This window comes from Corythoichthys intestinalis, chromosome 21, assembly GCF_030265065.1.
Source record: "Corythoichthys intestinalis isolate RoL2023-P3 chromosome 21, ASM3026506v1, whole genome shotgun sequence".
NCBI lineage: Eukaryota > Metazoa > Chordata > Actinopteri > Syngnathiformes > Syngnathidae > Corythoichthys > Corythoichthys intestinalis.
The window spans coordinates 25,126,368-25,140,536 of NC_080415.1; the positions used below are offsets into that span (position 1 = coordinate 25,126,368).

At 39.8% G+C, this 14,169-nt stretch overlaps 1 protein-coding gene across 2 annotated transcripts in view; it reads right to left on the minus strand.

The window, feature by feature from the left end:
* LOC130909229 (adenosine kinase-like) overlaps positions 1 to 14,169 on the minus strand; it is a 291,652-nt gene that overhangs the window by 246,670 nt on the left and 30,813 nt on the right. For both annotated transcript variants that reach the window (XM_057825447.1, XM_057825448.1), the window contains exon 4: positions 770 to 848. In XM_057825447.1, coding sequence (XP_057681430.1) covers positions 770 to 848 — 79 coding nt within the window. The remainder of the gene's footprint in view (positions 1 to 769; positions 849 to 14,169) is intronic.

The following is a 14,169-nucleotide window of genomic DNA, read 5'->3' on the forward strand; positions in this document are numbered from 1 at the left end:
TGATTGTTGAAATGGTATTGGAAAATGGAGTTACACCTGTATTGATCATTACCACCTTTTTGAGGCCCTGAAAGCACTTCACACAAGATCTTCATCTACCTACTGGTGACCCAGCACCAGGAGCAACGTAGTATCTTGCTCAAGGATACTTAGCAAGGTCATTTTGGGCGAAGAATCGAACCCACAACCTCTGGGTTGGCAAAAGGACTACTCTACCAATACCCCAGGTGGCAGAGACATTCAATAAATATCCTTTAGGCATTTCAAAGAAGTTCAGTTTTTGCAGTATTCAATTTTTTACACTATTACTGCAAATGATTATCTGCTCCAAAAATCGGTTATCAGCTCCTCTAACTACTAATAATCAGTATCAATCCAGGAAAAACCCTTATTGGTCAATCTCTAATAAATATCAGCTACATGCATAATTAAACGAAGATTAAAAATAATATACACAGACACTATGGCAATTAGTACCTGTCCTCATTTCTCCTTTCTCCTTTCATGTCAATTTTTGTTTACAATACGCTCATCACTGCATGCCATTAGATTTGGAGCACAAATGTCTTATAAATCACAGCCTGCCTGCTAGAACATTTGTCTGATAAAATTTATTGTGGCTCGTCAATTGCGTTGCGGCTGGCAATTCCTCTCCCTAATTGACGTGTCTTCGGAAAATTGGGCCAAAGAGATAATACTGAAAATACTGTGAAAGCTTTTTTTCTTACAATGTGACACCTCTGATAAATTACACAGACAAAAGACTAACCTGGGCGATTTTCACAGAGTTCTGCGTCGAACCGCCTGCGTGATATTCAACTTCTCTCCTCTTGACAATTTCTTCAAATCTTAAAAGGAAGCACAATTTGTTTTTTTAGTTTCAAGGATGATCACACAATTACTTTGCACATAAAAAGAAACCGTGGGTAGAGAACAGTTTATTCAAAACACTTCACATTACCACAGGAGACGATTAACTACATTTGACAGTAATGAAAATCTTTCAACACAAGTTATATGAAAAGGTAACATAAAAAATGGTTAAAAACTTCAAACTTTTTATTTAATCAGAGATCAAGCACAAACATATACATTATAGTAGTAACAAAACAGAGAACAAAGTGCTAAATAGATACCTGTTCACATATTAACAGTAATTCAGGTAACGATAAACAAAACAAACTCTCGATCTTACTTCAAATCACGACCAAACCCATTCAACTCTCCTTCAGTGTCATTTTCGAAAAACTACACCAACTCAAAGTAGAGGGCATGCCTTGAGTACAAGTATCAACATATAAGTCGCAAGCCCCAGCCAACCTACTAGTAGAAAAAGAAGTGCGACCTATAGTCCAGAAAATACGGGACAAAGTTTTGTGTTTTTTTTTTTTTTTTTTAAGCTACAAGCCTCACCCACCCCAAATTTCAGCGAAAACTATATTTGGTCATATATCAGCCGCACTGAATTGTAAATCCTCTGTTTAATTACACAATTAAAACATCCAGCCATTAGATTGTAAATATCCATAAATAAGCCGCATTGGACCATAAAATGCAGGGTTCAAAGATGAACAAAAAGTTGGGGCCAAAACAGATAGTCCCCGGGTTACGAACGAGTACCGTTCCTACACTGGTGACGTAACCTGAATTTCTGCGGAAATCCTACTTAACCTATTAAGTACCCCTAAATGCCCTCTAAAGCGCAAAATAACTATGAAAAAACATATACAGTGATCCCTCGCTACTTCGCGCTTCAAACTTCGCACCCTCAGTCTATCATGGATCCGTGTCACTGTCGCAAGCGCTGGAATGAATGTGCGTGTGTATACAAAAAAAAAAAACAGGTCTAACGAGGCTCCACTCGTTACCTGTATTAATGGCACCTGTTTTAACTCATTATCGGTATAAAAGACACGTGTCCACAACCTCAATCAGTCACACTCTAAACTCCACTATGGCCAAGACAAAAGAGCTGTCGAGGGACACCAGAGACAAAATTGTAGACCTGCACCAGGCTGGGAAGACTGAATCTGCAATAGGTAAAACGCTTGGTGTAAAGAAATCAACTGTGGGAGCAAGTATTAGAAAATGGAAGACATACAAGACCACTGATAATCTCCCTCGATCTGGGGCTCCATGCAAGTTTTCACCCCGTGGCATCAAAATGATGACAAGAACGGTGAGCAAAAATCCCAGAACCACACTGGGGGACCTAGTGAATGACCTACAGAGAGCTGGGACCACAGTAACAAAGGCTACTATCAGTAACACAATGCGCCGCCAGGGACTCAAATCCTGCACTGCCAGACGTGTCACCCTGCTAAAGAAAGTACACGTCCAGGCCCGTCTGCGGTTCGCTAAAGAGCATTTGGATGATCCAGAAGAGGACTGGGAGAATGTGTTATGGTCAGATGAAACCAAAATAGAACTTTTTGGTAGAAACACAGGTTCTCGTGTTCGGAGGAGAAAGAATACTGAATTGCATCCGAAGAACAACATACCCACTGTGAAGCATGGGGGTGGAAACATCATGCTTTGGGGCCGTTTTTCTGCAAAGGGATCAGGACGACTGATCCGTGTAAAGCAAAGAATCAATGGGGCCATGTATTGAGAGATTTTGAGTGAAAATCTCCTTCCATCAGCAAGGGCATTGAAGATGAAACGTGGCTGGGTCTTTCAGCATGACAATGATCCCAAACACACAGCCAGGGCAACAAAGTGGCTTCGTAAGAAGCATTTCAAAGTCCTGGAGTGGCCTAGCCAGTCTCCAGATCTCAACCCCATAGAAAATCTGTGGAGGGAGTTGAAAGCCCGTGTTGCCCAACGACAGCCCCGAAACATCACTGCTCTAGAGGAGATCTGCATGGAGGAATGGGCAAAAATACCAACAACAGTGCCTGAAAAGCTTGTGAAGAGTTACAGAAAACGTTTGGCCTCCGTTATTGCCAACAAAGGGTACATAACAAAGTATTGAGATGGATTTTTGGTATTGACCAAATACTTATTTTCCACCATGATTTGCAAATAAATTCTTTAAAAATCAAACAATGTGATTTTCTGTTTATTTTTTCCACATTCTGTCTCTCATGGTTGAGGTTTACCCATGTTGACAATTACAGGCCTCTCTAATATTTTCAAGTGAGAGAACTTGCACAATTAATGGTTGACTAAATACTTATTTGCCCCACTGTATGATACCGACATTTTAAACCGCGCAAAAAATTTTTTGTCGTAAAATGTCATCAAATAGGATACTTTAGTATAAATGTGCCAAACAAAGGTGGATTTGAGTGTGCAATACAGGTCTCAAATGTCACCACCAGAGAAAGAATGTTCTCTACACATGCTTGCCATTAAGTCAGAGTACAAAACGCTGTTTCTTCAAAATAAATATGACTATTTTACATAAATCATTTCTTTTCATTGCAGCTTGCAAAACATTTTTCCTCGTCGAGCTTGCTGGGGAAATGCCTGCAAATCTTGCTGGAGCGATATCTTCAAGAAAAACACTGAGGGAGTAAACAAACATTCAGTGTAACAGTTCAATCAATTCTGCATCTTTTCAAGCCATTTCTAATATGAATAAAGTCTATGCTTGGCGCATGCGATGCAACGCTTCGAGGTACTTTTACTATCTGGGGAACCGCTACAATGAATAATGTGAATTCTTCACACACACGGCCCTCCCGGGAAGGGCGGTTGTGTAAATGTGTCCGCCCCACTAAGATTATTGACCAAGGAGCCGACAAGATGATACACCGCATTCCCAAATGGAATCGCGCACATTTGTAGATATATTTACAATCCGTCGACAAACTGTCCAAGGTGCTGTGTAATTCCACTTTAAATTAAGTGAGCGTGCAGGCGAACATAAATCAAAAGCACTGTCAGGTGTATAAACAAACTATTACACGGTGTCAAGTAGCATTCCCTTTTTAGGGATTTTTTTTTAACAGGAGGGTAAATACATTCCAAGGAAGCTGGTTTGGGATTCCAGAGCCCAAGCAAATAAACATCAGCTTTAACTCACAGCAAAAGACATCCTAAAAATTGAGAAAATCCATTTTTTGAGCCTCTTAATAGGAAAAATGCTCTTGTATAACTCAGATTTTTTTATTTGCAATTTATATTATAGTGGGACATGAAATATTCTCTAATTATTGTTTTTATTATTTTAAGGAAAAATAATATATTATTCCCTTTATGTATTTAGTGTATTTATTATTTTCATTTTTCATGAACGCAATTGAACGCATCACGCAGGAGCGAAAGTGGAGGGAGCAAACGCTCGGCTTTTATGAGCAGTGGCAGAGTTGTGATTGAAATAAATCTTTAGAACACAACAAAAGCCTGACATCGTTACTAGGGATGTTACAATCGATGCTTAGTTGCGCTCTCACCACTTGGAAAATAAATAAAAGCATATGGTGTGGCACTGTGTATATTTCCTGAAAGCCGCAACAAGGAGTGCTTGTGCATAACAATCGTGATCCTGGAAGTGACAACAGTTTTGACAGGCAGAAATGTCATGAAAAAAACTGATCGCGCGCGTCTTTGACCGGGGGTTCCACGCAGGTCACTTTTCAGGGTTTATCTTTCCTCTACACATTTTTATATACCGTACTCATGTTTGGTCGGCATTGAGTTGGAAGGGGCCAGCCCCGCAGCTGGCTCATCGGAAACAACGCGGGAGACGAACTCTGTAAAAAACGCTCATCACCGTGTCATCCGCGATGGGAGGACCACAAATGGGCACTGAATTGAAGCATATTATTGCGACGTAGTTCGAAGGTTCAAGAAAAATGTGTGGAAAAGAAAAGAGGAGCAGGAATGCCATGTCGTGATCGTCCGCCTCCATTGCTTACGATGCAGTCATGCCACACTAAAAATGGCGACGGCATGACGCTACTTCCTTAGTATCCGATTGTTGTACGGAGACGGCAGTCCATATTAAGCGGCGGGTAATATTACCCGCCTACATTATCCGGATAATAGGCATACTAGTGTAGCCAACATGCCATATAGTCCAACTAATTACACGTTTAAGGCCATTATTTGTCCTAGTGTAGACGTAGCCTGAAAAAACAAATCACTCAAACAACGCTCGCTCACTGCCATTGACGGCGCTAGACATCCAATCCATTTTGACTGGGAGGGTTAGCAGTGAATGATCTGCAATATGTTTATTTATTTTCTAATAGTTGAATCCTTTATATTCACTATAAACTAGGGCTGTCAAACGATTAAAATTTTCAGTCGAGTTAATCACTGCTTAAAAATTAATCGTACTTCAAACCATCTCTAAAATATGCGATATTTTTCTGTAAATTATTGTTGGAATTGAAAAACAAGACTGATATATACATTCAACATACTGTACTTAAGTACTGTATTTGTTATTATAACCAGGGGTGCACATAAGTGGTCCGCATGCGTGCATGCGTACTGGACGTAGACAAACGCGCTGGCCCTCAACGGCTTCCATACGCTTTTGCGTACCGATGGCTGACCACTTTATTTGCGGCGGACACGAGAAAATCTATTCTCAAAATGTCAAAGAGGCAGGTCCCACTGAGTAATTATTTCCATGTTCCCCCACCCCTGTCAAAAGACAGACAGACGACAGAGACGCCACCAGAGCTACCGAAAAAAAGGACTTTTGCTGAAAAGTGGCTGCAGGAGGTACCATGGCTAGAAGCAAATGATGCTCGCATGGAAATGTGGTGCAAAATTTGCCGTGAGAATCCCAATGTCGCTGATAAGAGCAGCACATTTTATGTAGGGTCAAAGAATTTCAGCCATCCAAACTTTGAAAATCACGAAAAAAACAGAGAGCATGTGGCAATTAAGCAAACTATTGATGTCAGACAGGACCCTACTCGCCCTATGGACAAGTGGCAGAATAAAGTCAATGAAGAACAGCGCCATGCACTGACAAACGTGTTTTTGCTCGCATTTCACAAAGCTAAACATGCACGTTCAATGAGCTCTTAACCCTTTATTTTGAATTAGTGCTTTTATGTTTATTTCTTTACATTTCACTTCAAAGTAATGGCAATTTTGTTGTGCCAGTTGATGTTAATCAAGCGTTAATTGTTAATATAATTAATTAAAGGTATTTGGCTCTTTGTAAAGCTTGTCATAATTTTATCGCATCAGGCGGGTCGGCTTTCAAGCTCAATGAGGACCAAGTCACATCTCCAGGTCCTCCTCTGAGAACCTGGGCAAAAAAAATATGTGCACCCCTGATTATAACTATAAATCCACAAGATGGCTTTACATTATTAACATTTTTTCTGTTAAAGGGATCCACACTCCACGGATAGAAAGACTAGTTCTTAAAAGATAAATGTTAGTACAAGTTATAGTAATTTTATATGAAAACCACTCTTAATGTTTTCATTTTAATACAATGTGTAAAATTTTAGATCAAAAAATAAACTAGTAGCTCACAATTGTTGACGTCGCCGAGCGGTGACGTGACATGGGATCTCTGCTGTTCTTCCACAGTGTCTATAACTACGTAAGGTTGTGATTGAAATACACCACAAGGTGTCAATGGCGAGTTTTAAATTACAGTACTTTTTTGATTTTTTTTAGGCTGGGTCTATTGTGATTCACGTTCATTTGAGTGCTGGCTTCACAACGTACGAGACCTCTGATGGTTTGTATATTGTGACTAAATATTGCCATCCAGTGTATTTGTTGAGCCAAACAAAATGTTTGACCAAAGTCTGAGTAACTTTTATACGTATTTTGCATAGCTATTTTGGTTGGGAATGCTAGTTCTTTGCGTTGTTGTTTAACTGTGTGAGAATAGGGCCTCATTAATACAGATTGAAGCGTTTTTCTTTTTGTGAACATTTTTTTTTTTTGAGAGATAGGAATATTATTTTTGTTTTGCTTTCACTAAATTGTGAGGGAGTTGCCAATAAACGCCGCAGTCCAATGAACGCCTGTGTCCACTCGCCTTTCTTTGCCTTTTAGCTCCCAAAGGGAAAAAAACGGTGTCATTGTAATCTGAGGCAATGCATGAGCGGGTCATTCCGCGCATGTGTTAAATGCGTCAAATATTTTAACGTGATTAATTTAGAAAATTACCGCCCATTAACGCGATAAATTTGACAGCACTACTATAAACTAGGGCTGTCAAACGATTAAAATTTTTAAACGAGTTAATTACAACTTAAAAATGAATTAATCGTAATTAATCGCCATTCAAACCATCTATAAAATATGCCATATTTTTCTGTAAATTATTGTTGGAATGGAAAGATAAGACACAAGATGGATATATACATTCAACATACGGTACATAAGGACTGTATTTGTTTATTATAACAATAAATCAACAAGATGGCATTAACATTATTAACATTCTGTTAAAGCGATCCATGGATAGAATGACTTGTAGTTCTTAAAAGATAAATGTTAGTACAATTTATAGAAATTTTATATTAAAACCCCTCTGTATGTTTTCGTTTTAATGAAATTAGTAGCCCGCCATCAGAGCGCCAGCAGAGGGCGGCAAAACTCCATAAAACACAATTAACAAGTGAGCGTTTCACTGTACCGTCATTTAAATCTGTCTGAGCGGGGCATCTGCGTTAATTGCGTCAAATATTTTAACGTGATTAATTTAAAAAATTAACGCCCGTTAACGCGATAATTTTGACAGCCCTACTATAAACACATTAAAATGTATTAAAACACACACATTTAAACGCAAAATGTGAAACATGAGTCTACAATTGTTTTTTTAAAAATATATTTTTAACTCATGAATATTCATAAGCCCCTCTCAGTCAAAATGGATTGGACGTCTAGCGCAGTACTTGGAAGACTGTGTTCTCGTGTGGAGTTTTTTGTCTTCAGCACAAAGTAGCTTACAGCTTATCACATCCGCAATTATTCTGCAAGTTCCAAACCTACTGCAAATAATCTGCCATGATTTTGCTTGGCAAAATGTCATCCAGTGCCGTTCCAAACTTGGTTAAAGCGTGGCGAGAGTTTTGAGCGAGTGTGAAAGTAACCTTTACGGCTTCAAAGAAAGTCTTCAAATCACGTCCCCGGGCGGTCGAGAGAGGCCGGAATATGTTCCGAAAAAACTTTCCGTGCAAGTGGAAAATAAGCTAACCGGGAGGGGGGTGGTGTACCTCAAGACACCTGTTATGACTCCTTGACAAAGGAGGAATTAAAAAGCACTGTGGGTGTTTATAACATGAAGGCAGGCAAAGAACTGCAGAAGTCATTTTAAATCAGCTTCTGAGGATTTTTTTCCCCTTCGCTCGCTTTCCTGGAAGTATTTGCTCCACCTTTCAGAGCAGACAGCACGGAAGGGGGGCTCTCGAAAATCCCATCCGAAAAGGGAGCAGCTGCCTGGAGACCTTTACACCCGCAAACAACATGTGATCCCACAGTAGTGGCACCGTAAACGGCCTCCCCTTTGGCCATTTAGGGAGAGAAAATCCCTTCCCGATCCGCTGAGCTGGTGGTGGCGGGAGGGGCGAGAGAAGCAGTGGGTAAAAGGCTTGAAAAAAAAAATAAAAAGGGAATTGTTTTGGACAAAATGTCCTCAGCCAGTGAAGTGTGCTTACACAACCGCAGTGGCGGTGGGGCTCACTTGAGAGGTTTCAGCTATGCATTCATACATTTTCCCAAACGGCAGCTTGGGTCAACAGTTTTTTGAAAAAGACTGCCTGATTCATATTTGTGGTGTTCAATCATTGTTGTGGGAATTATAAAAAAAGGAAATTGTTCATGAAAACAGCCATTAACGACAATAGACGTCCAGTCTGCTTTGACTGGGTCAAAATTGATTGGACATGTATTGCCCTCAATTGCAGCCGAAGAGTTAAAAAAAAACATGTTGTTGAGGTCTTATCTATCTTAGAAGAGGGCCTCATTCAACTTGTCTATGAAATGCATGCTTTTAAACAGCACTAAGCTGTCGATGGTGGCATTGTGAAATGACAGATTTTTTAAACAGCACAAATTTAAAGTGCCTGTGACACGAAAAAGCATGTTTATTTCTTAATGCATGCGGTTTTTTATGCTCCTGAATGAAATGGACCACTTGGATGTGTGAAGAAGCGATCGATATAGTTATTCCATTTTTATGAATCCCGCGCTACGAAAATGACAGACTTCCGGCTTCGGTCTTGCATTGAGGAAGAGAGCGCTGTGACGTGTACAGGAGAAGGAGTCCTCTTCACAATACAGCAGTACTGTTGTATGAGAAGGACTAAGGATTCAGCTGATTTTGCGGATTGATTCGTTTATTTTTCACATCACGCCAGCTAGAGCAGGGCGGTAAACCGAAAATTTACCGTTACCGAAATTCTTCATGATGACCGACGTAATTTTGACCATGTCGGTAAATTCAGTAATTTAATAAAACAAGAAAATATAGTCTTTCATCGTTTTTTTTTCGCATCACGCCAGCTAGAGCAGGGCGGTAAACCGAAAATTTACCGTTAGCGAAATTCTTCATGATGACCGACGTAATTTTGACCATGTCGGTAAATTCAGTAATTTAATAAAACAAGAAAATATAGTCTTTTCATCCCGCTTTGACTTTGTGTTGTTCGGCTATGTTAATTCCCCTTAAAGAAAACAGACAGTGTGCTTACGTATGGAATCACGTGGTTTTCAGGAAGCCAAACAAACAGAAGCCCGGTAGGCTAACGCTAGCGGCTAACGCTACAAGTAAACGGGATGGAGTCGGGCTTAATTTAGTTTCGCCAAACTTTCACCCGACATTAAGTAAACTCTTCGCGGGTTCCAGACGGGCTTTCACCCGCTGTCCTCCCTGGTTCTCACGATTTCAGGAGAGGATGCTTTTAGTGCTTTCTTCTGGTAGCCAAGCCACAGGCTAACGCTAGCAGCTAACGGTACAAATGAACGTGATGGAGTCGGGTAGCGGTTCTAACCTTGTCGAATTGGCTGAAAATGATGAGTGGACTGGGCACGGACTTCATGTAGCAATCATTATGTCGGGTTATTTGGTATCCCTGTGTGATTTCTCTGAAAGCTTTCATGATGGTAAAGCACTCAGCATAAAGTATAATCCAACAGTGAAGCCTATATATAATATGACAGTTTAATGGCCACAGCTATTTTCTGTATGTGTTTGCTTTATTCTGCCATCATAAAATCTTAAATGTTTCATTGGCATCAGAGCAATACAGCTTTAATCTGGTTGTGTCTGTGTGGGGGGTGCATGTATTAAAAATGTTCTGGAAAAAAAAAATGAAACCTTGACGTAAACACTTGTGTTGAATAATTACATCACAGCAGCCATTACCAATAAGTTGTCTGAAGTGTACTGTTAAAGCTGCAAGTCATTTGTGTTAGAATGACATGTTTGCACAGTCGTCATATTGATTTTTACAATGTTGGACATTTTTCAAGTGTCCACACTAGAATTCTCATTGTTTACAAGATTTTTTTTTTCTTTAATACTTAATGTTTAGACTGCATGTGCAATTGTTAAATTGAAAGCTGGTAAATAAGTTTAACGAGAAACGGTTAATTTGTATTCCATGCATTGATCCAAATTTTCAAATTATATAACAGTCCGCTTGGATGAATTTATCGTCATTTATCGTTATCGAGGTAAATCTGCTCAATTTATCGTGATACGTACTTAAGGCCATATCGCCCAGCTCTAACGCCAGCCAAACGGCTGCAGAAAACTTGCTGTACGAGGGGGAAGCGTGTGCGTGTTTTGGGGGGTTTCAAAAGGTTCCCATTCACCGGTGGATATTGGCCAAAACAAGCCCTACTACTGTGGCACCATGGAACTTACGAGTAAGTGAGTAAGCATTGTGTTTGTATTATGTGAAATACTAGGATCATTTTAATATGTAGGTGGCTTGCATTTTGCGGCTGACATGCTCCTTGTCCCCTCGGCCGACGACCTTGGCGAGGCTTGTCGTACATCCCCCCGCCGGGAGAGCACTATACTCGGCTGATTCCCCTATTCATGTGCCCGGTGTTCTGTCAAATTTTCCAACCTATCAGAAACTTTGTGTTAAAAATAGCCACACACTACAAACTTTCTTTAAATAAAGGACCATTACATTTGATCATGGATGGGCATGTAAAAAGCTCTCCTCATACACACATTGTCATGTTAGCTGCATAACAACTGCAGCCGCCCTCCTATTAGTATCTCGCTCTTTACGACTTCGCCGTGTAGTAAAGCATTATTTTGCCATATTCGTGTTAACCATTTGGCAGCTACACGCTCCTCCGACGTCGGACGGTTTGTTCGGCGGTCATTGTCCAGCTTCTTCCCCGCAAACGAGCCCTCTGCCCTCAGCAGGGGAACGACGAGCTCTAACTTGTTTGCCGCCGGGTGGGTTGCCGATCGGCGAAGACAATCGACAACCAAGTCGTCATGTGAAATGATCCGGGCTAGTTCTGTGTGATTTTCCGCTTTGAAGACTTTGAAACATCACTCGGTACTGGTTAGCATGTCAGCTAGCTGTCATGCCTCTTGGTTTGTTTACATTCTCCGAAGCAGGGGAAGGGAAATGACATTAGCCCGACTTAGGTGGCATTAAATATCGTTCGGGAAGTGCGACAGTAAAGGTGAAGTTGACAGTTTTGACCATTATGGAGTAATTTTGCCATGTCGTCCTGAATTAATGCATTTTTATTATTTCAAATTCCATTTAGCACAAGACTTATTTGTCAGGACCATGCCATTTATTTAACTATTGGGGAAAAATACTTGGATAAAAAGAACATCCTGTAAAAATATTGGAGAGACTGAAACAATGACATTTTGCGGCTCTCTCGTCGCGTTTTCCTCATTCTGAATAATTCCCACTCAATGGGTTGAATAGTAAAACCGATGAGCCCATTCTCCCGCTGACGTCACCCACCTGTTGGGGACGCTCGAGCCCTATAATGGTAGGCGTGGCTAACCGGCAGACTAAAAGACTAATTTCTCTTCATCTGCGCTCTGCTAAATTGTTGGATATAGTCGAATCGTCTCAAAATATTATTCTAATTCACATAATAATGCTATTTAAGACTTATTTTCTCCTGTCAAACGCACTTTAATGTGGAACAGCGTTGTCAAACAGGTGTCCGGGGGCCAGATCCTGCCCGGCTTGTTTTTTTACCATCATCATTTTGCTTTCTACTGTTTTCTGAAAAAGAACAGTTACCCTTCAAATGTCTGATATAGAGCTGAAACTCGATTCTAAAAATTGATCGAGGCATTTCCTCCGCCTTGAAGAACCGTTTAATTTTGCCAGCTCTAAACATGACCTTTTGTCCGGACTACTTTTAATGCGGCACAACGCGCTGATGTCATGTGCGTAAAGGAAGAAGGGAGAGGCGGCGGATATATTTGATTTCAACCACGCATTAATATAGACGAAAGCAAAGAGAAAGGCACCAAGAAAAAGCAGAAAATGTTAAAACTGTGGGAGTATTTCAAGCTGAAGAACGAGGCGAACATTGTTTTATGTATTCACTGTATTGCTGCAACAATTAATCGATTAACTCAAGTATTTGATTAGAAATAAAGATTCGAATTAAATTTTGCTGCTTCGAGTATTCGTTTAACTAACGTGGCGTTGTAATGGGTTTTTTTGAAAGTGTTTGCATTTAGTTTTATTGATTTGGGTTGATACACTGCCCTCTAGTCTGCCTCATTTCACGTGGCTGAATCCAGCTGCTCCCTGTTAAGACCGACATAAGCTAAATATTTGTTTGCGCTAATGTTTTTTTAATGCATTCGTTTAGTATATTTAGCTGCTTTTTGTGGGAATATGTGTCTGAACCATTTGTTAAGAGTATTGTAAAAAAATATATATTTATTAGCGTTTTATAGCGTTTAAGCTAACAGACTTTTGCTATGCAAGTTAGCCAATTGTTCTTTTGTTATACATGGATCCTCATTTTTTATACCGTTTGAGGCTTAGCTCAGGTGTTTTAATTTTTTATGTTCCTTATCCGATTACTCGATTATTCGAACTAACTAGTTCATCAATTAATCGACTACTAAAATAATCGATAGCTGCAGCCCTAATTCACTGAAAGACAGCGCTTGCATAACACTACCCCCGCCCGGCCCCGTCGACGCTTCCTCACCCACAGCTGGATCCCCTGACCGATGACCACCCCTGTAACCCGGGGCGGGTGCCACTGCACAACCGGCCCACTTTTACTCCGAGAGCAGAGGAGCGACACTTGGGACAAGGTAAAATTAAGTTAACGTAGCGCTAATAAATAAGATTAACGTCACTGCACTTTGCTAACGTAACGTTAATTATTAATTACATTACATTAATTATGACTACTATCGATGCGTGGCTAACATGTCTTTCATACAGGCTTAATTTAATCTGTAAAAACAGCGCTGTAGAGTGATGAGGGTGTAAAATAGAAACGTAATAAAGCTAACTGTTAATTTTAGCTCGGTAGTCATTGATGGATAAAACACCAAGTAGCACTGGTGCCTAAAGTGCTTCAATACAGCAGGTATCATACAGTACATTTATTTTGAACCTGGCAAAAACTCAAAATCCTATCAGTACTTACAATTTAGACTTAAAACTTAACTTGAATAGCTTGACACAAATGGAAATTCAATTGAAACACATGGGAAAAACACCTAACTTTTAGGTGATGTGTTTGTTATCAAGCGTAATGACTTTTTTAGGTAAGAAATAAGAACTCTTTTTTGTTTGTTTTTAAAGAAAGAGAAAGTTTTTTGAGAGAAAGCAGTAATTTTGTTGGGTTTTTTTTTCCTTGTCACATCTGAGATGCAATTGTTGATCATCTAAAAGACATTTGATTGTCTAAAAACAGTTCAATATTCGGTGAAATGTCCTGTTTTGTCATGTATATTTATAATTGCTCTTTACTTCAATTTTTTTTAAAATTAAGTTTTATCCGATTACGCAATTAATTGATGGAATTTTTAGTACAATACTCGATTATTAAAATATTCCATAGCTGCAGCCCTAGTCTGATATGTTTCAGCTTCAAAAATGGTAAAAATATAAAAGTTGCTCTGTGTATTTGGTAACCCTTTATTGGACACTGACACCATAAGACTGTCATAAAACCGTCATAATTATGACATGACTCCGTCATGAGGATTAATGAATGCTTATGACAGATGTCATTAAGTGTCATCTGGCA